Raw genomic sequence first — 26,306 nt, 5'->3', positions numbered from 1 at the left:
ACTTGTGCTAAATGATATCTCTGTAAAAACATTTTAAGTTGTACAATAAAGTTAGTCTTTCCTTTAACTTATGCTCAAATTTCCAAAACAATATGGGATGTAAACAAGTAGACATCCTGATTCAGTTCAATTCAATTTTATTTATATAGCACCAAATCACAACAGTCACCTCAAGGCACTTTATATTTAAGGTAAAGACCCTACAATAATTATGGGAGATTAGACAATAGGAATTAAAGATAATGTTTTTATTCTAGTACAAAATCTGCATTATAACACTATATTAACATTAAAAACTTAATGTTTTTGTTACAGAAATCCACTTTATTAGAAAGCACTCTAAATGTGAGTCAAAATACTGTTAAATATGACCATAATGTGGGTTAACCTTTATTAAAGTCTTACCTTCTTCTGGCCAGTCTGATCAGTTTCCTGTGGCTGAGCCTGCTGCTCGGTGGACGCCGCTTTAACCACTTCCTGTTTCTTGTTGATCCTGTTCCTCCAGTCCTCCTCACCACTCTTCTTCAGCAGTGCCACTCTGACATAAGAAAGGAGATCATCTTTAACAGGTGAAATTTAGGATTTTAATCAACAACATCCTATTCTTATCTGTTTAAAACTCTTGTATACTGTCGCTGGACAGTATGGTTTAGACCTAGCTAACATATGCTAACGGGGCACTGAGATGCTAGTTCACTTTAAAAATAAATGTAAAAAAAAAAAAAAAAGAAAACTGTAGAGATTGTGGTGCTTTTCAGTTGTATATAAAATGTTTTATATATTCATGTTTTCAATCAAAATCAAGAGTGAAAAAACAGGCCAGAGAATTCATCACTATTAAAAAGGCCTCCAAAGACAGCAGGAGGAGCGCTGATAACAAATGGCTGAGGGGTAAAGTAAAGTATGTCATCATCTCCGCTGCTTGAGTGTGGACAGGGCAGAAATGAGGGCATTAGGAGGAGTGTGCAAACTCTCAGAGGACTCCAGCAGTCCACTCAGCTCTCTGCCAGGTGCGAGAAACACAGTGACGCTAAAAATGAATCTCTCTCACTGCCATAGATGTGAAAGAGTTAAACAAACCCATATACAGCAGTGAAGGACAGTCAGTGACTTCAGCCTCATTATGTGTATCACTGCAGTCATAGGAGGCTTTGGCTTTTTGACTCAGCCAGCAGAGAAATAATCACCATCTGATCTTTGCTGGCATTTAATTTTACACCTTGTAAAGAGCCGAGCTCTGAATGGATCCTGAACTTATGAAGGAAATCGAGATTTAATAATAGCTGCAGCTTTGCTAAGCTTCAAGTTTTAATGAATGCTTGTCTTCCTGGCCTTTGTACATATTTATTTAACACCTCATATTTAGAGAAATGAGTTGTTGTTTCCATTTCACTGAATTTTCATTTGCCTGAAAGACCGTGATCTCAGTCCTAAATAGTCACGTTTGCCATTGTTTCTGTGGATTCCACAGAAGCAGCAAATCTTTCAAGGTGTTTATAATTAAAAAAAAAAAATGGTGAGGCTATTTATTTCATTTATTTAAAAACATGTTCTTGTATGGTTACTGAACATCTCCAGCTGTATAAAGCTGATGGACATTTGCCATGTATCCTCTAATGCTGGGCTGTGTTTGTGACAGGGAACCTTTGGTCTATTTGAGAGACTTTGGCTGATTTCTGTAATGTTGAAATCTGAAGTAGAATCTGTGTTCTGGTTGATGTCAGTGTGAGAGCTTTTGCAGTTCTTCTCATAAAGGGATGAGATCCAATTTTAGCAAAGATGGCAGCAGTAGAAGTTCATGCTGACACTCTGTATTGAGCCATTAATGATGTTGTGTAACTTTGCATGTAAGTAGTTGAACTGTAAATTGTATGGGGGGAAAAAGGTTTTTATACTTTATCCTGGTTCTCAAACTTTATGTGGTTTTCATGTCTAAATAACTGCTAAGAGGGATTACCTAGTGCTTGGTCACTCGCCAAGTGGTGAGAACTCTGTCCTTATGAAAAGCACCACAAACCACAAAGACATGGGGTACGTTTAATATCAGGACCATCGGGATGACTTAATTAGATATTTCTTGAAGTTGGGGTACGTTCTCCTGCAGATTTTTTACAACTTAATACTCTAACCTTGTCATGGTGTTGAGCTTGTTTACATTTCATTTTCCTCTGCTTTTACATTCACAGCATGTGCAACAAATAAATTAATACAAGTAAATTTGCACAAGATTAAACTTTTAGCTGTCACTCACCTCTCCTTGATGGACATCTGTTTGGTGGACATGCCTTCAGACAGCTGCTCTCCAGACTCTGTGGGGGACAACAGGTCTCCAGAATGGGCACTGTGTTTGCTGAAGTCCTCAATGTGGTCCAGGGGCAGGGACTGGGACTTGACAAGCAGCTGGGGGAAAGATTGAGGTTTGGGTGGTGTCTGTGGAGGCACCTGGGGTTTGAGCTGAGGCTGGGGTGCTGCTGTCTGCTGGTAAGGCTTAGGGAGAGGTTGGATGAATCCCTGAGGTTTGGGCTGGGTTTGTGGCGAGTGAGTGAAAGGTTTGGGATATGTTGGTGGGGGCTGGGAGTATGGCTGGGGCTGGATGTATGACAGCGGTTTGGGTTGGTTTGGAGGAGGCTGCTGTGTGAAAGGTTTAGGGAGGGTCTGAGGAGGCTGGATGATGGCTTTCTGCTGATGCTGGCTGCTTGAAACGTGAGACGCAGTCCTGGATGACACTTTAGCTATCAGTGGTCTCAGTGGTGCAGGATGATCTGGCAAATCTGGAAGAAAAGTAGATTGCAATCATGTATATTAAAAGGAGACTGGTCAAAAAGATGGATATTTAATAAAATATCTTCCAGCAAAATACATACATTGATAATACATTAAAAAGATAACTGCCAGATGTCTACAACAGTCAGATTTGGTTAAAGACACTTCTTCCTTTTTGACACCTCTGCAAACTTTTTTGGATTTTACAATAAATGACATAAGAATGTTTTATACTTTAAAAATCACTGTCCTAAAAACAAAATAACAACTAGGTGTGATCGTTCAAACAAAATGTAACCCGTTTTTAGCCTTGATAGCTACCATTTAGAACTCTTTTAGAACTCTAGTCAACAGAGAATTGCTGAGTGGGAGTAAACGGGAATCTGTTTTGAAATGAGGTTGATTTCAAGTCTTTCTAAGAGCCTGAAAAACAACATTTCACCTTTTATATTTTCAACTAACTTTAGACATAAAGGGATGAAAACAACATCTATGGATGTCTGGTGCTTGGTGGGAAAACTCAAGTTGCCTAGTTGTAATGGCTAGGCTTAACTGTTTTCCCCCATTTGAGATTTATTTTTGGGCTTTTAAAGCCTTTTTTTGATAGGAGAGCAGGGAGAGAGAGAGTGGAGGGAATGACACACAGTAAACAGGTCAAATTCGAACCCAGGCCCCTTGTGGTAACTTTTCGGCATTTGGCATTCAACCAAATGAGCTATACTGGCACCCCAAACTTATTTTTCTTTGCTGGTAAGATCCATTCAGGAAGAAAAATGGTTTTCTGCATTGTTTCAGTTTCTGCTACAGACTGTATATTAATGTGACCTCTTCCTTTGGATTGCAAACTATTTTACAGCCTTTACTTGAGTTAAGCATTTTGGCCATCACCATCTTGGTGTTTTGAAACCAGATGTGGATATGTCCAAGAAACCACCAAATTATTGTTTCATTTTGCAACCAAACCCCCCCCTTCCCCCCAGCTGAAAGACTACAATTTTCTAAACTAAAAGACTCTCTCAGACTCAGTATTTTCAATAGACTCGCCTTTTTGGTCTTAAAAAAAAGTTTTGTGTTTTGAAATGAAATCAGTACGAACGCAGGATAATTTAAAAGTCATTATGTCCTAAAAGGTAAAACAAAAACTAACAGGAAATTCAAAGACGGTCAAGTTTTAAAAGCATCATGTGGGTGTACCATGAGTTTAAAAGATCTTAAAATCTGCCTTTCATCTTTTTGTTTTTTTGGCTGACGAATACAGAGACGCACCATTTAAGATTTTAGAGTTGGATTTATTTGAAATGCCTACATTATGCTTTTCTCTGAATTGATTTTAATTTTGTTTGTCTGTCATAAATTTGAATATATCAACAGTTAAAAACAGTTCTGAAACACTTTCTGAGAGAACCCTTTTGTGCTAACAGCTACAGAATAAATATTCTGATAATTATTAGGAAATGGATGCATGAGTTACTGTACACACAGATGAGATTGCCATATATCCCTTTGTGCAATACTCCCATGAAATGCATGCATGCACACAGTAAATAGATTTGGTAGGATATAAGTTTGAGTTGCATAGCTGCAAACTTCAGAATGAGACACATTCACCTCACGTTCACCCCATTAAAGAGGCAGAGAAATTACACTATATTGTTAATCAGCAGGTTATAGGTAATAAGAGGAAGCTTTGCTTTTGTTTTTGATCTAATCATTAATGTGAAGGTGACAAATGGCTATTTAAGCAAACAAGAGACACAAAAGCAGCCTGACAGAACTGTGAGCTCATTGCACTTTCGCTGCCACATCTGGAGCAAGGCAAACTTAAAAGAGGACAGAAAAGTAAATCTATATGTATGCTGATTCAGCAGGGATAGCAAGGATAATATTACATGGGAAAAATCTTTGAAATCAACACAGAATGTCAGAGAGCCTCACTGCATTATAGTGCATCAAGTCCATCATAATGATGCAGAACATGAACGTGGTGCATACACATCCACCAAAGTGTAGGAAATAAAGTGTCTGATGGTCAAGATTTCCTGGAGGAGGAACCCCCAGATTCTCCCATTTAATGTGTCTTAAATACACTGGAGACAAAAATCAGTTCACAGTGTGGTGATAAACTCTGGCCACAAGCAGAAGGACAACTACATGGTAGGTTTAACACATTTTGTTAAGGTCGGTGTAAGGGCTATTAGGCATGTAGTGGTAAATCCCCGGAGAATCATAATAAGATTGTATAAAGGATCATGCTATAGTGAAGATTTACTCATGCAGAAGTAAATAAGGCTCCAGCCTGCAAACAAGGCTTCCATTGTGTCCCTCTTGTCCTTTACCTGCTTTATTTAAGTGCCTGACAATTGCTCTGCACTCGCTCAATGAGTGCTTTCATCTCTGCATGTACTGTTTGCGGTCATGCATGGGAAAAGACCACCCCTGAAACACACTGTTCATTAGAACATAAAAACAGGTCAGGCCCATTTTACTGTAGTATGTGCACAGCCAGCCCACAGGCTTAATGTGCTGCAAAGTGACCACAGCCCTTTTATAGGCCACGAGAGTGAGGAGAGACAGTTCTATATAAAAAAAATCTCAGCTGATCAACAGCATGTCAGGAAAGGGCTTCCTCTTTCCAGACAAAGGGAGCTAAAATGTAAATTCATGGAAAAATATGCTAATTAGATGCAGTCTCAGACGCCTCTCCGCTCTCCTCTCTCTCTCTTTCTGTATCAGCCAAATCAAACACCCCCAGCTGGGACAAGTGTGTGTGCAGCCGGCAAAAAACAATCATGCGTGGGAGCACGCTGCATAAGACAATGATGATAATGAGAACAGCCCCTTCCCCAGACATTTCTTCTTCTATTCTTTTTGTCACTTCCGCTCTTTTCTTTTTGCCCATTCTGTTTTTATCTTTGTCCATCCTTCTCTAACCCCCGCCCCCAGCTATTTTAATTTCTTATACCATTTCCCCCCCACTCTTCTTCATCTCTTTATGTTTCAATCAACAGAGAAGCCTCCTACCTGAGACCCAGCCACTGCCTCTCTCCTGCTCCTGTGTGGAGGAACTGTGAGCTGCTGCAGCCTCTCTCAGGTAGCCTCCTTTTCCTCTTCCTCCTCCCTCTGCTCTATCTTTGTTCTCGTGGGAGTCTCTGTCTGCAGCTCTCCAGCTGGGCAGAGACTCTGACTCGCCCCCCCACAAAGAGGGCTCGGCAGAGTGCTGATGCCTGGGATGCTGCTGCCTGTCGTCTCTTTCCCTGTCGGGGGAGTGCAGCTTACCCTTAATGCTGCTGCCTTGGCTGGCTTCTCTGGCTCCTCCCTGCTGTCTCCCCCTAACCTCCTCCTCCTGCCTCTGATCAGTTGAGGAGGTGGGAGCAGGAGGGGCCCCAAATTTCTCTCGGCTCTCAGGGAAGGGATGAGGGGAGGAGTTGAGCTCAGGCTCTGGGTGGCCTGGGTCCCCGCTCTGGGTCATGGAGAAGTACTTTGGCTCCCTCTCTTGGTGGATGCTAGTGTTACTGGAAGCCTGTTGTTGGGCAGGGATGTAGGTGACGGCAGTGGACTTCTCTGCACGGAGATTATCATCATCACCGGCACTGCTGCCTGACGCCTTGGTTACTGTGATGACGGAGGCTTGGGCGGTGACAGCTGCCACTGATCGAACCAGGGAGGCTGACAGGGGCTCCAGTTTGATCTCACCGTCATTTTTTAGCTGCAAGAACAGCAGGGGGTGTGTAAGAAAAATGACAACAGACGAGGTGAAGGAATATGAAGGAATAAGGATTTGAATATAAATGAAGCAAAGAAATTAGAGCTTAATAAAGGGATAGGTGATAGGTTGATGTTAGAGAAAGTAGGCCTATGTAGATGTGATGATGAACAGATGAATGATGGGAGGTAGATTAAATGGGTATGACAAAGGGCAAAAGGTAAAAAAGAAGCAGATGGATTGATGAGAAGAAGGAAAGCAGAAATTACAGCACACCTGAAGCCACAACTGTCATTCACACATCTCTTACTAAGCGTCTTAGCCACGTCAATCGTAACGGTTATAATCACATCCATCGTACCTGAACGTGGTTCAGAAATTTCCTTCTACTTATGTTCATATTTGCTTTTTTGTTAGCCAATGTAGCATCATGGAGTTATCAGTGCATCTGAAATGCCTGAGTGACAAAATGTTAATAAATAAAACACACCCCAAAATATTTGTTTAACTACTGGAGCCTGATTAGCTAAAAAAAAAAAAAAAGAAAAAAAAGTGAAATGAACCAGAAAGGATTAGTTAGAAATATAGACTATAAAAGATAAAGGTAGCCTACAGGTCTTCCTCAAGCTGCTCCAGCAGATGTGGCTTCTTTATGTATCTGATAACATGCTAAAGCTCCTACACAGGAAATCGGTTTTGGTTGCAATTTCAAAGTCTCACTAAATTCTGCACACATTCAGCATCAAACCCAGATCTACCCACATACAAAATCCACAGATGAGCTTTTCTTTCACCACAACAGTTTCTTCAAGACTAAATAAACTAAGAAGCTGTATTTGCTTGCGTTTAAATATCCCATGCTTGTTATGCAGTGAACAAGCATGTCACAGAAGCAGCCACCATTAAAAACAAATAGCCACGAAAAATAAACAAAGCACCCTGAACTTTTAATAACATGCTGCATTACAAAGATTACACATGTTTAACACTAAGCCAAAATACAATTCATTTCTGGCCACCATTAAAAGCCACTAGATGCAAACACTGTTCTCTAGCAGGACCAATCAGATCAGTCCTAGCGGGATTGTTCAGTGCAACCAATCATAAGCTCCACGAATGCAGCAGGGGTCTTACATGTTCCTCCTGACTGGCCTCTAAGTCACCATTGCATGCCGCAGAGGTTACTGCCAGCTCAGCTTCCTGTGTGGAAACCAGTTATTGAGTATGACTCACTGCTGAGAACATGGTGTAGATAAAGTCAACCTTTTATAAAGCATCTCAGCATGACGTCAGGTTATCTTTGTCAGAACATGCTGGGGAAGAACAGAGAAAGGTGTTCATTTTTCTCCCTCACTAATGCTTCAGGAGCAAGCAGTATTATATATTATAAAACTATATAAAAATTCAGGGTAACCCAATGACACAAATATATTCCTTGGAATAAGATATGTTCTCCTGATAAAAGATGGTGCTGGGTTTCCCATTTGTGAACTGCTTGTCATTTGTGACATCTAGAGTTCAATGAATTAAAAACCAAGAGCAAAAAAAAAAAAACCCTGTGACCTTTATTTATTTTGTGGCATGTAAAAGTCATCCATCTGCACAGAGCTCCACATCAACCGTCCATGAAGCGCAGAGGGAAACTGGCGTGCATTGAAATACTCACTGCAGTCACCGTAAGTGACCTGGAAGTAAACTGTCTGTAGCTGCAGGACTGATGCTCTATTGTTAATATATTTGCACGACTGTCTGCACATCTGTCCTGTTGGGAAAAAATGTTAACCTACTGTGAAAACTTTCCTGTTATTTTTTTTTTTTTCAGTCTTTTTTCTATGAACTTCTGACAGTTTTTATGACTTTATTTTGTGCCTAATCCCTGTCAGTTTTGCAGTCTTGAAATTTTAGATTTTGAACTGTTTTGGACCTTTGCCTGCACCTTGTCCCCCTCTTCTGCTGAGCTCTGTGTGATCCCTGCATCTGAATCAACTCTCGGTTCAAGCTTAGCTGTTAGTTATTAGTTATTGGCTTACATATTTCATGTAGATTGTTGGTATGGATGCCAGTATGGTCAGCTGATGTGTTAAGGGGGAAAAAAGTCATCTAGCATGTTGTCCCTGTATTACATCTAGTTTTTGCTCATAAATGTTAGAAAATATAAGTAGAAGAGGTAGCAGTGGTCTTGATTTTATTATGCACTTTTTCTATAGAGACATTACAAGAGGTGAAACCATTGTACCTTCTCCACCTCTCCCTGGGTGATGGGTTGGGTCTGAAAACGAGCATTAGCTCTGCGCTGGCGGGTGTCCCCTCGAGTCCCCTCAGCAGTCTTGTCGGCAGGCTGGGCGAGGCGGTTGAACAGGGCCATTTTCTCAGACAAACTGAGGGTGGAAAGGTCTGGCTCCTCCGGGACAGCCTCCTGGCCATTTACCTCTGCTCCAGCACTGGAAGCCTGAGCTGGTTTCTGGGGCTCCTGGCTTTCCTTGTCCTGCTCCTGGACTGCTGAGCCTGGCTGAGAGGAGGCCTGAACGCTGGGGTAGTGACAAAGGGATGTCAGTGACTGAGCAACGGGTGTCTTTAATTTCATTAAAAAATTAATAAATGTATCCTTAGTTTAGACCTGGACATTTTATACTACTGTAATATCTGCCTTTGACTTGAATACAATGGAACTAAATGGCACCCAACTTGTGGTGTTCAAAGCATAAAAAAAAACCCAACAAAAAACCATCAGTTTCTCCTTCCAGAAATGATCTGTTTGCTCAAAAAATAAAAATCAACAAACCTTGTCGTAAGCAGTTTAATGCATGAACTACTTTCTTTCCGCCATCTGCATCGACCAATAAGGAGAAGCGGAAGATGGCTAAGGTTATAGCTCAGATGAAAGGGGACATCATGCCAGGCTCATGCTGTTATGAGCATGAGCCTGAGAGAGGGATGGAGGGTGTGGTTTGTCAGAAAGACAACAGTTCTAATATCAAACTTTGCAGGGTCATGATTTCTCAAAAAGAGACATCATTACTGAGTTTTAAATGAGTTTTTCTTTTACTTTAAGCACCTGCAGACCAGCACACATCTCTACAGTCAATATTTCTGCTTTTTATATGACATTTTTACGAATAATGAAGAGTTAAGGTAGTAAAATCTTAAATTAATTCTCTGCTTGACATAAAAGGACATGCATGCAAATACCTGATAGGTAACAACTGTGTCAGATTACAGGCACAGCAACAGAGGCATAAGCAGATCAGTGCACAGATGACAGATAATCATATAATGTATTTGAATGTTTGCAGTAGTGTGCTGAGTTAAACCTGGCCTGATAAACAAACTGCAGGACACGTGAACTCAGGCTTTAACTGGCTCAACCTCTGACCTTTCTGATGATATGCAACCTATTTCTTCACCGAGGTTCGTGACCTGCATCTGAGAAACGCTGCAAGAAATGATGCTTGGAAGCTGGACATGGAAAGTACTTAAAGAGTTATTGTGTAAGCAACGTCTTCCTTCCCCTATACGGTGCACACAGCTAAGAAGCAGAACATGAGGGGGCAGAAATAACAAGGTAAGGTGGGCTGGATGAGCACATCAGCACTGCAACCAGGAGAGGGAGACGGAGATTTGTTCACTACAAACAACAGGACAAATTAAAGTAGAGAGATGCAGTTAGAAACTGTGTGTGGTGGTAAGCTTTAGCTTCATTTAGAGCACAAACATCACGCAGATTTCTCTACTTTGTGTTTGGATGTCATGCGAGGGAGGGCTTCGCTTAAAAAAAATCTCAAAGGATCTTTTGACCCCTTTGTTCTTAATTGGTTTAGTTGGTCTTCCTCTGGTTGTCTGTTTTCCTCGTCTCTATTCAGTTACATTCAGTTTCGAAATTATACTTGGATGAAAGACGGCCAGTGACCCCTAGATCACCTGATTCAGTTTTTGCCATAATTGGGTCAAGGTCAGAGGTCACGTTTTTTTTGAAAATCTTGTGAACAAGATAACACAAGAACAATGTGAGGTAGGATGTTCAAATTCACGCCATAGATGCATCTACTATAAATCTCACACAAGTTTGAATCTCGGTGACCTTGACCTCGAGGTAAAGGTCAAAGGAACATTATGGGCATGGACAATAGGACCTATGTGTTATGGAGAGTGACACATTTGTGAGAGGGACAGTGTTCAAATCAGCTAAAACATCTTTTAGGGGCGGGGTTTGTTGCGGCAGGCACCATTTGTTTAATCGTGTTCATTTATTGGACCTTCAGTTGTTTTATTTATTTTGTTTTATTGACATTTTTCTTCATATCTCTTATTAAAGCCACCTTTTATTTTACTACCTGCTGATCTGCCTCCAGGGCGTCCTGCGATTACACTGTTTTAAGAACTTCACCAACATAACCGTAACCTCCTGGGTAAGATCAGTGAATCCAGTTTTCCAAATTTTATATGTAACACAGTTGCAGGGAGTGATGAGGCTACCAATGCCAGTCTCTTTTCTGCCGCAGTAATAAACTTCATGCACACTCAGGAAAGGAGCCCAGCCCACCTGTTGCTAGTGATGCTGGTGCTGGCTGCTGTGGGTCTGGACATGTTATCTAGATTAGTGTGGACACCCACAGGTTGTGATGATGTAGCAGGATCACTTGAAAGTGGAGAAAAGGAGGTATATACAGAAAAAAACTGTGAAATAAAGGTAACAAAAGGCAGAAATAGAGATGTCTTAAAATGTGGCAAAGAGAAGGTAAGAAAAAAAGACAGGAGAGGAACAGATAAGAGCAGAAAAATTATTTAAAAAATCAGAAAAAATGATTAAAGAATCATTTTTTTTTGGGAGTAAAGGGGGAAAAAATGAAAACTTCAAATTGTCAGATCTACCTCGAAGCACTGACCACCTCCTTGTTGGTGACGGGTTGTGTGTGTGAGCGGTCCTGAACTCTTCTCAGACGCCTTTCCACAGCAGCGTTTCGCGAGCGTGGTTTGGGAACACCACCCTCTGATGTTTTTTCGAGTTCCTGTTACAAAACAGAACAAATCTGTGTGAACCTCTGTGCACACACACAGGTGACTTGCAAAGATAAAATATGGCAGCTGAATATGAACGATTTACCCTGAAGAGAGACCTCTTTGCAGCCACACTCATCTTGGCTCTCTCATCCAGTTTTTCTTCATCTACTGATAAAAATAATTATTTTACATACATAATTATACACTGAAAGTTTAGAAAAACTTCCTTAATAGATTGTACTTACCTTCTGCATCCTGTAGTTGTGAAGGGCTCACGCGAGACCTATAGAACACATAAAAATGCATCATTCCCCAGCATTTACACATTTTTTAAAAAACTGATAAACCATAGGATCATAACCTGAATACCAGCCAAGAGCCATGCTTTTTCATGCCATTCTGAGTATTTTCCTTTGTAAATGAACTTATAATAAGGAGCTCCTACTACAGAAAGGTCCTCCTGTACCTATCAGACTCCAAACGCTCTGCAGAAGTGATGGGTTGGGTCCTAAACCTCTCCGACATGCGACTGTCTCCTGGAGTGATGTAACGCCGAGTTCTCCGAACACCCCTGTCCCAATCACTGCTGTTAGATGGATCTACTTCCATAGCTGAGAGATCTACTTTAGTAGTCTCACTTTTGAAGCGATGAGTAAGTTTGGAAAGTGTGACGAAGACAACAAAAAGGGAAAGTACATATAAAATAATATTAAAGATGGTGGGACTTTTTCATGACATAGAGATGCACTCAGGTTAAAAACAAATAAAAACAGGACCTCATGCGCTGATATTATTGCACACGCTTAGCACAGCCTAACTGCAACATAAATGTAAAGAGCAATTACTTGATGTTAATATGCAGCTGCGAAACAACTGCAAAAGAGTAACTGATGCTAATTTGCAGAAATGTAATGAAAAACAATATTTTACACATTTCATGCCACAAAACCACAAACATTATTTTCTCAGCTTATCACTGGATTATTCGTTTGCATCAGCTCACTAATGCACAGTTAGACTTATTTAGCAATGCAACACGGAGCCCATGCCAGTGGACCTACAATTCTGGTTTCCGGTTCGCATTTTCCAGATAAGAGTGCCGCAGCTGCGCCACTGACACCCGTGTATCCAGGGTGCCCATCTCCCCATTAGCCATTCCTGGTGCAGGAGCGGCCCTAGCTGCCTCTCTGCTGGCCCCTGTCCTGTCCATACCATACACAGCAGTGTGCTGGCTTACACCTATATCTGACATGGAGCGGGTTCGTGTCTTGAGTTTGGACCCTCCACTCATCTCTATGCTTCTGTTTCTGGCCTGAGGCAAAGAGGAGCCCTTCTGGAGGTAGATGGCTGAGTTAAGCCTCTGGTGCCCAGATGGAGCCTGCTGCTGCTGCTGCTGCCTCTGAGGCTCAGACTTTTGGTTTACTTGGGGATGTTGTTTTTCCTGGGAGTCTTGCTGCTGATGAGCAGTCTCATGTCTTTGTAGCTCTAACTCATGTTGTCTTTGAGACTGCTGTTGTCTTTGACTCTCCTCTGGCTGTCTTGGGTGGTTGTACTGATGCTGCATTTGTGGATCTTGCTGCTGAACTTGTGCAACAGGTTGTCTGTTGTGCTGTTGTTGCATTAGAGGCTTTGGCTCCTGAATCTGGGGCTCTTGATGGTATACAGGATCAGAGGATTGATGCTGCCTAAGCTGCTGGCATATAGACGTGTGGGAAGGCTGCAATGATCTAAATGTTCTCTCCTGTTGGCTGTCATGGCCAGAGAGATGCTCTCGCCTCCATTCTCTGAGCCTTTCAACACTTCTCTCCCTCCCCCTCTCCCTTGGTCTCTCCCAATCCCAGTCTTCCTCACCTCGACTTGTCCTACTTTGTTCTGGGCTTTTGTTCTGCCAGTCTGTATCTTCATGCTGGCCCCTATGCGTATCATCCACACTCCTTTCCCTTCGCCTTATTTCTGAGGGCAACACAGCTTTCCTACTCTTTAGCAGGCCCTCCGTCTGGGCTTCTTCCTTTAGGGCCTGCCTTGCTTCCAATCGTGCCTCCCTGTGTGCAGCATAGATTTGGTCAGAACTCACTCTTCTTCGTGGTTGTACCTCAGGAGGTTCAGAAGGTTTGGTAGTTGGCTCTGGTGCAATCATGGCCACACAGGACTGAGATTCCATAGCAGGGCTGGAGTGTTGGTACTCTGAGTTCGAAGGATGGTAGAGTGTTTTCCCATGGATAGGATGGTGGCCTGGGCTGGGCTGAGGCTGGGGAACTGTCCTTTGCTGGGTGGGCTCTGAATGTTGTCGTGCATATTGAGCTGTGCTCCCCTGAGTATGGTGTCTGTCAGCCTGGTGCCTATCAGGACTCCAGTCAGGGGGCCTCTGGACAGTTTCATCCCTGGACAATCGTTCCCTGACTCGGATTCTTGGAGAAAGGAATGCATAAGGGAAACTAAGTTTCCAGGTCAATTAAAAACTGCCATTCTCTCTGAACTCAAAACTCAACACAAGGGGATATAAAGGGCATACAAGGTGCAATTCAGAGTTTCTCTCTTAAAAATTAAAACCCTTATCTAATTTAAATGTGGCCCCTTGAAGTTTGTCTCATTGTATACCCCTGCACCTCTTACAGTGCTGCTGCTGCATTGCCTGTTCAGCCCACTTCCATGTGCATATTAACAGTTTGCGCTGGATCTCCTTCACTGCACAAAAACGGGGAACGCTACAACTTTATTTTAATTCTGGGGGAAGCTGCATGGTTCCAAATCTGCCACACATGATACAGAACTTAGTGCTAACTGTCTGAACCAAGGGTATGCAAAAGTGTCAACAAATCCTTCAGACTTGGACACTGGAATTTCGCCCACTGAAAACTACTCTTTGCCCTGTGGGTCACAGCTGAACACCCAGTTCTTATCAATATTAATAAAGCTGGGTCACATTGGCAGAAGTTCCTCTTTGTGTAAGTTGCTTATAGGTGGTGAAATTGCAAATAAGCCCATGGAAGCAGTCTGAATCAGAAATAGTGAGCAGCTGAAAGCAATGTAGAGGTGCAAAGGGATGACCATAAAGGGAGTACTGGTCAAAACCTTCCTGATTTAAAATTTGGTACAGTTTTTTTTAATCACACCTTGTAAACCAGGCATACCCAAAATGTGGTGAATAATTAAATTAACCAACCACAGTTTTACTATTTGAAGAAGACCAGCCAAAGCTCAAATCTGCGTTTACAAACCTAATGTAAAGTCCATTAAATCCAACTGCACATTACCAGACATAAAGAACACAAATATGAGGCTATCACAAGATCCACTCCTCCTCTCAGATCCTGCACAAGGTCAAGTTTAGCATGTTCTGGGTTTAAATTGGAGTCCAGCTCTCTTTCTCTCTAGGATGTCAAAAAAAGTCAAACTATTTTTATCTAAAACTTTCTAACCTTTGGTAGCCAAAAGTTGCACTAATCTCATTGTACGCCACTAAGCCACACATAATTGATGGGCCTCTGCTTTATCTGACATGGCATGAGTGACTTAAGCGTACTCTTAATACTAGCTAGCATAAGCAGCTAATAAGGACACAAAAGAAGTCAAAGCCATTGGGTAGACTCAATAAAAATAGACTAAAATAACCTCAGTAGAAGAAATAATAAACTTTAGAAATCACAGGTTAGCTCTAATTTCTATAGAGAAACTGTACTATTATTTTTGCTGCTGCTCTTGATGTGTACAAGTGAAACCATACATAAGACTCTTAAGGAGGGTTTGACTAAATCATACAACGCTTTTATTAATTTCACCTCTTCATTCAGCCATGCATGCTCATCATTTCACCAGTTAATAGCAAACTGGCAGTATCACTCATCTAGGCCACTGTCCTCTCTAGAAATCCACATATACCCAAAGGCTTCAAACATTTTGGCAGCACAACTCAGATACAATTACAGATTTCTACCAGTGTACTTCTATCTAGAATCAGTTAATCAGAAACATTAATGTAAGCTCCTATGGGAAAATTAATTCCTTATGCCTTATATTATATTGTCCTTATATTGTTCCTTATATTGTTCCTTATATTGTCAGTAACTGATTCAGTGAAAGACTGAGATATAATTCCATAGGAGCTAGCAGACCAGAATCTGAGGAGAGGGCATGTGAGTGCAGACTTGCTGACAAGTGCCGAGTCAGTAGGTCTGCGACCGATTCGGGTCAGGGTCTAGAGCTTACAAATGTTGTCACCCCATCAACTCCGGTTCATTAACGCTTATCAACTGTTCATGAAACCCAGGCCACACACAGCCACACTACTTTACAAGTAAGAAGGTGCAGTTGATGGTATTGCACTGTTGTAAAAGGGTCCATTTTGCAGAGTTCTGGACATATTTAGAGAATTATGTAACAGTAAAATTCAGTAGGTTCAATTTCCTGAAACTATGCTTGTGTGATCCAGATTTACACAAATGTGTCACTGTAAAACTGATTAAATAAAGATTCAGGTAAATCTTTGAATTAAAAGATGTTAGGAATGAAAGTTCGTCAGTCAAAAAGTGAAAAACCCTCAAAACACCAAACAACTGTTAAAGGAGAGACTATGCCATCAATTATTATGGGCATTATTAATGAATTAAAAATAATGGTAAATAGTTATGCTTTTGATGTATTGAAAAGATTTAGCTGCTCGTCCACTGGGAACATGTTTCTTATGTTATTATGTTTGTCACAACGCTGTCAGCAGTATTATACTATATAGAGTAAGTACGTTTCAAAATTATTCAAGGCTTTCTTCAAAGCTTTCTAGGAACATTGCACTTCAGACATTTTAAACTCCTTTTACACATTACTATTCTGAGAAAAGGAGTGCAATAAAAAGAAAAATATCACATTACAACCAGGACTTCATTTAGTGTCTGACTGTTGCCAGATAAAACAATATGTACCCAGTGGACAATGGGTATTTGGTGGATCTTCACACTAATGGCATCCCGAGTGGACTGTACCTTGAAGGCCACATGAAGTCACTTTCTGAGTCTGTGTTGAGAGACCAGTCGCTCTTTGACAGGGCGGCCAGGCTAGAAGATGATTTCATGCGTCAGTATCAAGCCCTGAGAGAAACGTCTGCTCAAGTTCTCAGTGACCAAGGTGCACTAAGCAGCTGGACTGTTTGACATAATCACAACTACAACAAGAGTCAAGTTTCATAAATAAGAACAACATTATTTATAGGCTTCACAGAACTTCTGCCACACTTTCATCAATCTGAATTCTTCATTCACATCCATTACGCTTCTCATTCCTTTTGTGGTAGCGTCTTCAGGTTTGTAATAGAAACTGACAAACTCTTAGCTAATGAACCAGGCTGCTGTTAAATCAGGTTTACCTCTAACGGCAAGCAAAAGCCAGCCCTGGAATCTCCCCTCTCACATACAGCCTTTCCCTGATGAGCTCCCCAGAGCCCCTTTCTATGTGAAACTGGAGCAGGGCAAGTGTGACTGAGCTGGACCTACATTCGAGAAAGATCCTAGCACAGTGGTAGAAACAGCAAGCTAATGTGCTCAGCAGGCAGTGGACACCCCAAACGCTACAGATTTATGAATTTTGAAGAGATAAAATACTTCTTTTTTTTTGCACACACACCAAATCCTAATGAGGTTTCAAGTTTTGCAATTAATAATTTTAGAATTATCTGAAACTTTGTATCATTAATAAATATTAACAGGAAAAACACCATCAGGCATTTCATGGTATGATCACCTGCCAGCAGTAAAATCTTAAAGTATGTGCAGATGCATACAGTAAAACTAGTCAAAATAATGGAATCAATAATGTTATGGTAAAGTAAGCATAATCTGACATAACTTTAGCAAACAATATTTATGTGTGGTGTTGGTATTTCCTGTATGAGGTATCTGATTACTCTGACATGGAAAAAGTTTGTGGACCCAAAATCTGGCATGCAAATCTCATTTGTTGAAGTATAATGACATATATTAGTGCTGTATTTGGGTGTCAGTGTAAAGTTTAACCAAAGTTTAACCTGACTACGTGTATTTTGTTTTATTTTATAAACGTACCCCTGTCTGCTGAGGATGCTCTGAGCCTGCTGCTCAATGAATAAATCCCCAGGTGAGATGCCATAGCGAGTGGAGGGTAGGGATGCCCGGCGAGCAGTGCGAGGGGAGCTGGGGACCGCTGCAATGCTGTAGTCTCGGGTGGTGGCTGGGCTTGGCTCCTGCTGGGCAACATCTTGCTGGTGATGGTGATGTTGTTGTTGGGACTGGGCCGGATGCTGCTCCTGAGTTCTTGTTCGAGAAAAGACTGAGCGCTCTTGAGCTCCACCACGCCGATGGTTCTCCATGTTCATCACCCTCTCCCGTTCTGAAAACCTACTTGGTCTGTCTTGGGAGGGGGGAGGGGCTTGGTTTGAGTGGGAGGGGCTTGATTTGCTAACAGGTGCGGGATCTGGGTGAGTCCTCATGTAAACCTTGCCCACTCCAGAGCGGTATGGTACCCTAGGCTCCCGTTCTTGTGTCTCTACTTCTGGTCTGTCTCTGTCTTGCCTGGTAGTGGTTCGTCGATCAGTGGAGTCTGGATCACGCCTCGAACGGTAACGTGGTATATAATCGCTGTCCGCTTCCTGATCCAGGAGGATGCCATAACGCTCTGAGAGCTGGCGGCGGCGCTCAGCTTTGTAGCGGGCAATGCGCTCAGCCTTAGAACTGAGGCTGGTGGATTCTGTGGACCCAGATGTGGATGTAGAGGGGGTGGATAACGTTACTGGGTCAACATACACCAACACTGGCTCTGGGCGGCTGCTGCCAGCACCACCTTTGACCTGAGTTGACCTGTCAGGAGATGACACCTGCTTCTGTGGAGCCGCTGTTTCCTCTCGACTGTAGCGTTTCACTGTGGTAAATAGTAAAAATACTCGATTACTTATATCACTTAACAACTAAAAATGATGCCAAAGTCATGCCACATGGATGTTACGAGGGTCTAAATTGTAAATGTTCATGTCAAGTCACTCTTACACAAGGACAATGTTCAAAAGCTCAAATATACATTCATGTGGAAAAGGAAGTTTTTCACAGGACTTCTGGACAGATGCATTTGATTAACTGATCATCAGGAAGTGTGACCACCTCTATAACAGCAGAGCTTTGGCAAGTTGCTGGTCTGTAGCATGCAAGTGTGGGTAACACAATGCTATAATCTTTCCAGGAGTGGACATCCAGCCAAATTCAACACAAGGTCAGTGAAACTGCAACAAGTGTGGCTTGTTTGGAAGGGCTGCCAGGAAAAAGCCTCTTGTCTCTGAAAAGAACATAGCAGCACGGCTCAAGTTTGTGAAGCTGCGTCTGAATAAACCACAAAATTCGGGAGCAATGTCCTTTGGATGGACGGGACCAAAGTGGAGATGTCTGACCATAATGTACAGCATCACTTTTAAAGAAAACCAAAAACACAGCATAACAACTCATAACAACTGTCAAGCACGGAGGGGAAGGGGTGATGATTTGGGCTTGTTTTACAGCAGCAAGACCCGGGCACCTTGCAGTCATTGAGCCAACCACGAACTGCTCTGATCACCAAAGTATTCTGGAGATAAATACAGCTAAAGCTTAGCCACAATTGGACAATAATCCCAAGCACAACAGGAAATCTACAAACGAATGGCTGAAAATGAAAGGAATCAAAACTCTAAACTGAAGCAACATCGTAAAGATGAGGGGGCCAAAATTTTTCCCCAGTAATGTGAGAGACTGATAGAAGCATACTGAAAACAGTAACTTCAAATCACTGCTGCTAAAGGCACTTCTGCAAGCTACTGAATCATGGGGAGCACTTTCTTTTTCACATGACTGTAAGTATCTTACTGTGTAGAAAATATTTGCCTAAAGTTAAGTAGAGAAATGCGATGCAACCGATGCAAGTGTGACATTTTTTAACATAGTTAAACAGAATACATCTCTGATATTCATATCAGTTTTTTAGTTCCCCTCTTGCAAACTGCAGCAACATGCAACAATAGCAGTTTCAGGGTTGCTTAAGTGCTCAAAGATATGCTGAGATATCACCAATCCTGGGAATACACAGAGAGATGTTGCTTCTCCAACAAAGTTTCATTCCATTGCTTGGAGAGCTTCAGATCACACTGTTTCATAAGTGGACTGTTTAGGCTTTTACAGTAGAAATGGACAGGATTCCCTATGCTCTTCCTGAGGATGACTGTTTGCCCTTTCCATCTGTTTTCAACTTGATGCAGCTTCCATTAAAAATACTGCTATTTTGAGCAACATAAAAGACACTTTATTATAATTAAAGATCTAAAAATACTGGTGCAGTCAGTTAATTGAGCACTAATTGTGAGATGCAGATGGACCAGTCAAGCTATGTTGGTCTATGCACACGCAATGTGATGACAGAGAGAGAATAACTTTAGTGCCCCACTTTACAGCCTATACTAACAAGAGAGTACCAAACCACAGCTGATGACATATGATAGAGAATAATTCAGCCTACCTTAGTCATTAGTGAATATAAGAGACAGGTATCAGCTCACCAACAGCATTAAGTTATAAAATTTTCCTGATTCTTTATTCCTTTTTAAATTTTCTTTTTTAAATTTTTTTTTTTTTTGCATTTTTTGAGCTCCATTCACCTGCTATTAAAATATTGTTTAATATATGTTTAATACGTGTTTGCAAAGTCAATCAATCAGGCTAAGTTGTCTTAAAGAGCGAGGCTTGCCCTTTTTTCAGAGCTGTGAGTCTGCACCAACACGCAGTATATTTAAAATATAAGGATTATTTTTAACTGGTAACTATGCAAACCTACTCTACTAGAGTCGAGGAACACATATATGGGAACTCTGTATACATACATAGAGTTGGAAATGAGCATAGCAGGTCCCCTTTAATGGCTGAGACACATTTCACCTGTCGACTAAAGGCAATGTGATATAGTTTAGCAGTGCATCATCCCATGCTTACCCATCACGCAAGGCTCACAGGGGTCTGAGGCGCGGGTGTATCGTGGAGGATCCTCCTCAAGCATCCTGTTGGCGACCAAACCACCAGGCACCAATGCAGGGGGCGCATCACTTTCAATCCCCTCCAAGCGCCGGGCTATCCTTTCCTTCCTGTTGGAGACAACAGGCAGCAAGTGAAGGTTAGAAGTTAAGAGAGTCTTTGACATGTTTATATCAAAATACATAGACTCCCATGAAGATACCTGTTCATTCCCAAATCCTTTGTGACAGGTCCCTCAAAATATTTCTTCAGCTCTAAAACTAAAAGTAGGACCAGAAATTAGAGTCATAGAAGCAGCGCAAGTAACCAAATATTAATTTTATTCAGTGTTTTTGTAAGGGTTCAGAACTAAAGCGCACCTTTGGGAAGGACAACCAGAAGTTTGGCATCTGTATCTGAAACACTCTTGACCAAGGTGGTCTTGTCATTCAAGGAGAAGTCACTCTGAAAACTGAAAAAGAAAACACAAACCTGCTATCAGCATGAAACGTATGACATTTATTACATAATAAACTTCTTATCTTTTAATCAAGAAGTGCAAAGTCAACCCAAAGTAAACCAATGATGCTCTAAAGCACATATAGCCAACTAGATTCCTCTTCAGCCTTCATCGCATCTCTGCCTCTACTGACCTGTCCTAAAGAGGTAAAGGCAGGTAAGTTGAAGCTTAGCTGGTATCACTTCTATTAAGATCCAACTTGAGAAATAGGTCATCAAATCCTGACACGCCTCCGAGTGGAAACTGCCAATTAAGGTCTTCGCTTAATGTTTTTATTTGGCAGCATCAACAGGTCATGCAAGTCAGGACAATTAAACTCACCCTTCTTTTGTTTCTAAGGGCTACTCCAACTGTTGTATTCATCATTTAAACATAAAACTCAACATCCGTTGTGCATTAAAATTCTGGATGGGCTGTTAAGGTGAGGTAAAGGGTCATGTAACCATAAAGCAAACTGGACTAGATTGTTCATGCTTACTTATCCAGAATGAAATTTCTTGTCATCTTTTAAATCAGATGGTAATTATCTACCCTTTATTTTTAGGAATGTATACTTTTCATTTTGTCTTATACTTTCTATAGAAGTGAAGCTAATTTACTTGTAGCCCCAGAGCTCTAATACTCTAAACTGTAAATGCTGTACTGCAAACTAATGCAAAATAGGGGTTGGTCCACAGTGATCCTGAAGGAGGTATTATGGCTCTAATGCCATGTGAACTAAAAAGTGTCTTAGCATAAGCTGTTCCAGGCATCTGCAGCTTTTAGTGCTTACTAAACATGAGAAGCTAAAGCACGCAAGTAAATCTATACGATTTATTAGCGTGAGTAAATCATATAGATCAGTTCAGTGTGTGTCTAGATAACAAGGAAAAATCTATTAAGTGCTGCAGATCATTTACTGTATGTAGCTACAATTTTCTTGATGATTAGAGACAGGATTAACTAAATCCATTTGCTATAAACAGATTTTTTATTATTTTAATACCACTATCATTTCATGATTTCACATAAAGAGAACTTATTCTTTACTGACCTTAATGTGTCTGTTGGCAACGAGGCGGAGGTGCTAAGTTTGGTGGAAGCTTTAGATCCAAATCCTTAGAAGAGAAATGAGACTCAGTCAAACTTGAATAATAAATATATAAATAAATGTGTTGAGATTTCAAGCACTAAAGCATCTGTCTCAAAATAAATGGTATATTTCAGTATAACATGTCTTTGTGTTCTTCATTCATTGGTCAAAGACAGAACCTGAAAGAAAATTCAGTCTTCTGTCTGACAGCTCAACGTGCACCATAAACATATTTTTTTTCCTCTTCTGCACAGCTGATACAGCAATTTAGAACTTTAGCTTGGCCGGATCATGTTTGTACATGAGAAGTGGTTCTCAAACATTTCATCTGGTAAAATAAAGGTTTAAAAAAATTTTTTTAAAAAAGCTTTAAGTGAAGCCCCTCTTTATTTTTTGCAAAAAACAAAAGATTGGAGCTATGTCTGTTGTATCAGGTGAGAAGAATAATCCACAGAAAGCGGCAGGGCTGGACAGGTTGCTGAAACAGGCGCCTAAATGACTACAGACTGGAGGCACTGACCTCTGTGGTCACGAAATGCTTTGAGAGTCTTGTTCTTCACCACCTCAAGTCCTGCCTGCCCCAGAACTATGACCAGTATCATTTTACTTTTAAGGCAAACAGGCCAACAGCTGACGCCGTCACCACCGTCACGCACGCTGCTGCCAGTCACACAGAGAAAAAGGGGAATTAGGCCACGATGCTTTTTGTTGATTTCAGCTCGGCATTTAACACCAAGCATCCTCTATGCCCTACACACACATACACACACACACAACTGTGTACCCCACCACCAGTCAAACATCATAGTCAAATCTGCAGACGGTACAACTTTCTGCTGAATACCAGCAAAACCAAGGAAATGGTGATGGACTGGAGAAAGAAGAGAGTGGACCACGCCCCATTGCAGGTAGATGGTGTCTGTGTGGAGAGAGTCCCCTCTTTATAGTTTATTGGGGTTCCCGTGGCTGACAACCTAACTTGGTCTACCAACATGTTAGCAATGGTCAGCAAGCCTCAGCAGAGGCTGCACATTTCTAGACTTTTAAAAAATTGCCACCTGGAGGTAAACCTGCTGCAGACCTTCTATCACTCCACAATAGGAAGTGTGCTAGAATATTGGATCATGGTGCGGTACGCTGGCTGCTCAGGAAGGAACAGAAAGGCCCTGCAGGGGGGTTGTTAAAACTGCAGAGAAAATAATCAGCTGAACCTGCCCCCTGTCCTCTGGGGTGGACAGGGGGCAGGCCGTGGGTTAAATAGGGCAAGGAAGATCCTGGGCGACTCATCTCACCCCGGTCGAGATGTCTTTAACCTCCTGCCCTCTGACAGAAGATACAGGGTCCTGAAGAGCTGGACAAATCAGCTTAGAGACACTTTCTTTCCTTGGGCCATTAGACTTCGTAATACTGAACCTCTGGAAACTGGAATGTGTCATTAAGAATAAGTGCAAGTGTGTGGGTGGGTGTGTGTGTGGGTGGGGTAAATGGAGCTGTGTAATTTTAGGATGGATTGATGGACAGGGTGTAATAAGTGTGAATCTGTGGAGATATGCATGTATTTATTTATTTATTTTAATTCTGTTTTTAAAGACATCAGATAGAGAGTGCGTACACAATTTTGTTGCCTCATTTGCTGCACAAAGACAATGAAGGATATTCTGATTCTTCTGAATCTGATGGTATGTGCAGGCATACCATTCTAGTAGATCTGGTTGTAACATACTGTACATGGTGTATTTGTACTGTTTTATTTTACACACTATCATGTAGGAAAGTAAAATCATTCCAGAGATGTTAAATCCTGTCCAATTGCACTATATATGTGTTTTGGACTTCTTCCAATCCACAGTTGTATTGCTCAAACTTCCAAGATTCCACATTTTGTGATCTCAGTAGTGCCTCAAGCAACGTACATATCCACCAGTGCAGCTCTATGGGTTTTTTTTTTTTTTTTGATGGTTTTATTCACCAACTGGATGCCTAGTCTAACACCAATACCAATATCAATACACCTACTCATCTAAAACATGTAGTCTTACACTATGTTCCATTTGTCATTTAAAGATATGACAAAACAAAACGTCAATCCAATCACAACACTGACTTTAATGAGGAGTTGCAATAATCTTTTACCAACACTAGAAACAGTCTTTACATGGGTACCTCAGCAGGAATTTTTTTTTAAAGCAGTTATCCTGAGTGACCAAAGACATTTGTCACAGGAAACCATAATAAATAAATACAATGAAATGAAATGAAACCATGTCCATCAATCAGAGATACACATTTAGAGGCTTGGGAATGCTTGAATGTCCTCATAAAGACAAATACATTTGCACCTCCCCGTACACACAGAGTGGAGCAAGCAGGAGTCACAGGAAAAAAAAAACAACTTTTAGCCAAAAATGAAAATTAGCAGCATTATATTATTCTGATGTAATAACCCAAGACTGATTGAAAATAGAAATGCTGCTGTGCTCTTCTCAAACTAAAGACCGACAACTTGTGGTTCAGTCCTCACAGGAATCCCACCATGAGTTACGACTTATATCCATGTGTGAAAGTTCACATCCAGTTCCCAACTGATAGCTGACCTTCTCACTCACATGTCACAGCAACAGCAGCCTGTTGTAAAGTTGTATCCCATTATAGGAGACAGATCACATTACTGCTCCAGACGCCTCCAGAACAACTTATTTTGGCCCTGAGGGACTGTGTGGCAATGCAGTGCAACTTTTGTTTTGCAGGGTAGGAAGGAAGCATGGTGATGTGGGGGGGACAGGCAAAGTTCTGACAAGTATCAAGTTTAAGGGTTTCTCAGTAACACGTGAAGCGACTTCAGAGACATCAGAAAGACTGGAAACCTGGGTTAGGCTTCTTCATGTTATAATTTATGCTCTCCTCTGCTTCCAAACACTCAAAGTGCTGAGAAGATGTCAGCTTTCTGCACTCGATTTTCACATGTGCGATCAATAAACATCATAACCTTTGGCATTATATCTTCTCAAATCCACAAGCTTTCAGCATTTCCACAGCCTGTGGGAATACGTACTGTAGAGCTGCACGTATCTGTCTGTGTGTGATTTCACTAAGACACTTCCTCTGGTGGAAAGCCCCTTGTACAGATGTCAGCTTGTCTTTCCTTGGAAACGCCTGCAGGTTGTCAACAAAACAACCAGCACAAGGCTCAAAGCTGGCAGTGCCAGAGAGCAGCTTAGGCTGCTGACTGTCCTAAAGTGAGCATGGAGAGGAGAGGGATTTTCTATAAATATTCAGAGGTGCAAAATAGACTCCCTGAGTGAACTAGGGCTTTGCATTTCATGAAGATTGCATTTACAAGATAAGGCACCCACAGGAGCATCCACCTGTTGAATGGAAAGTGCTAAATGAGAATAGTTAAATCCCACTCTTTTGTATGCTAACAGTCATGCCTGTGGTAATAAAAACACATTTAAATCCTCAGTACTTGTTCATAACATCCAAAAATCTTAAATGCATTAATTAGGGTAACTCTCATATCATGACTGATCTAACCAAATAGAATAAGGAGTCAATTGGGATATTTAAGTCTCAAGGTAAATCACCTTGTCTACCAATCTCTCATTTCGCTCAGCTAAGAGCTAAATTGCACGGATCCTCCAAGCTAATCTGTAGTCAAGGGTATTCGAGCGGGTTAAGAAAGTCATCCTAAAGCCTGACCAATCCGTCGTCTTCAGCGGGCCTTACCTGTGCCACAGGGCTGCACATGGTTCACATGGTAACTAGAGATCCATGGGTTTCGAAACATGTTTAGGGAGAACAGAAGGATGGCCTACTCCTATATTCCCCTCTGGTCACAGTGGTGGTAATGGTGGTGGACAGCAGGAGTGGCAGCAGTGAAGATGAGGGTTGCTACCGGCAAGCCGAAAAGTAGGGATGGAGGTGGTGACGCGACCACACACACACACACACACACACACACACAGCTACAGCAGTGTGACTGGCCCGACCACAAAACAAGCTACATCCTACACAGACTGGCAGTCATGCAGTGTTGGTGTGTATGTCAGTGTGTGTGTGCACGCAAGGGAGCTGAGAGAGAGAGAGAGAGAGACAGCACAGCAGGGTGCTAAAGCAGCTCAGAGCCCTAATCAGATTACAGGCAGAAATTAGCCTTGATGATGAAAACTCTGGAACGGGATTGGAGAAGGATGCCAGCAGGACTGCAGGTGGTGGTGTGGGGTCCCCGACTACTGGAAGTCAGCTTAACACAGGCACACTTAG

General features: G+C 41.7%; 1 protein-coding gene across 1 annotated transcript in view; it reads right to left on the bottom strand.

The window, feature by feature from the left end:
• Positions 1-26,028, bottom strand: part of LOC115795434 (supervillin-like) — a 52,724-nt gene extending 26,696 nt beyond the window's left edge. Inside the window, exons 1-18 of the mRNA XM_030751337.1 lie at positions 25,770-26,028; positions 22,005-22,068; positions 20,832-20,923; positions 20,675-20,732; positions 20,434-20,582; positions 17,515-18,346; positions 16,441-16,512; positions 12,526-13,872; positions 11,931-12,101; positions 11,710-11,747; positions 11,568-11,629; positions 11,336-11,472; positions 11,007-11,102; positions 8,703-8,994; positions 7,601-7,666; positions 5,785-6,469; positions 2,252-2,771; positions 406-538 (exon numbers count right to left, since the gene is read on the bottom strand). Coding sequence (XP_030607197.1) covers positions 406-538; positions 2,252-2,771; positions 5,785-6,469; positions 7,601-7,666; positions 8,703-8,994; positions 11,007-11,102; positions 11,336-11,472; positions 11,568-11,629; positions 11,710-11,747; positions 11,931-12,101; positions 12,526-13,872; positions 16,441-16,512; positions 17,515-18,346; positions 20,434-20,582; positions 20,675-20,732; positions 20,832-20,923; positions 22,005-22,068; positions 25,770-25,830 — 4,875 coding nt within the window. The 5' untranslated portion in view covers positions 25,831-26,028. The remainder of the gene's footprint in view (positions 1-405; positions 539-2,251; positions 2,772-5,784; positions 6,470-7,600; positions 7,667-8,702; positions 8,995-11,006; positions 11,103-11,335; positions 11,473-11,567; positions 11,630-11,709; positions 11,748-11,930; positions 12,102-12,525; positions 13,873-16,440; positions 16,513-17,514; positions 18,347-20,433; positions 20,583-20,674; positions 20,733-20,831; positions 20,924-22,004; positions 22,069-25,769) is intronic.
• Between the last annotated feature and the right edge of the window lie 278 nt (positions 26,029-26,306).

This window comes from Archocentrus centrarchus, chromosome 17, assembly GCF_007364275.1.
Source record: "Archocentrus centrarchus isolate MPI-CPG fArcCen1 chromosome 17, fArcCen1, whole genome shotgun sequence".
NCBI lineage: Eukaryota > Metazoa > Chordata > Actinopteri > Cichliformes > Cichlidae > Archocentrus > Archocentrus centrarchus.
This window is presented reverse-complemented; position numbering and strand designations above follow the sequence as displayed.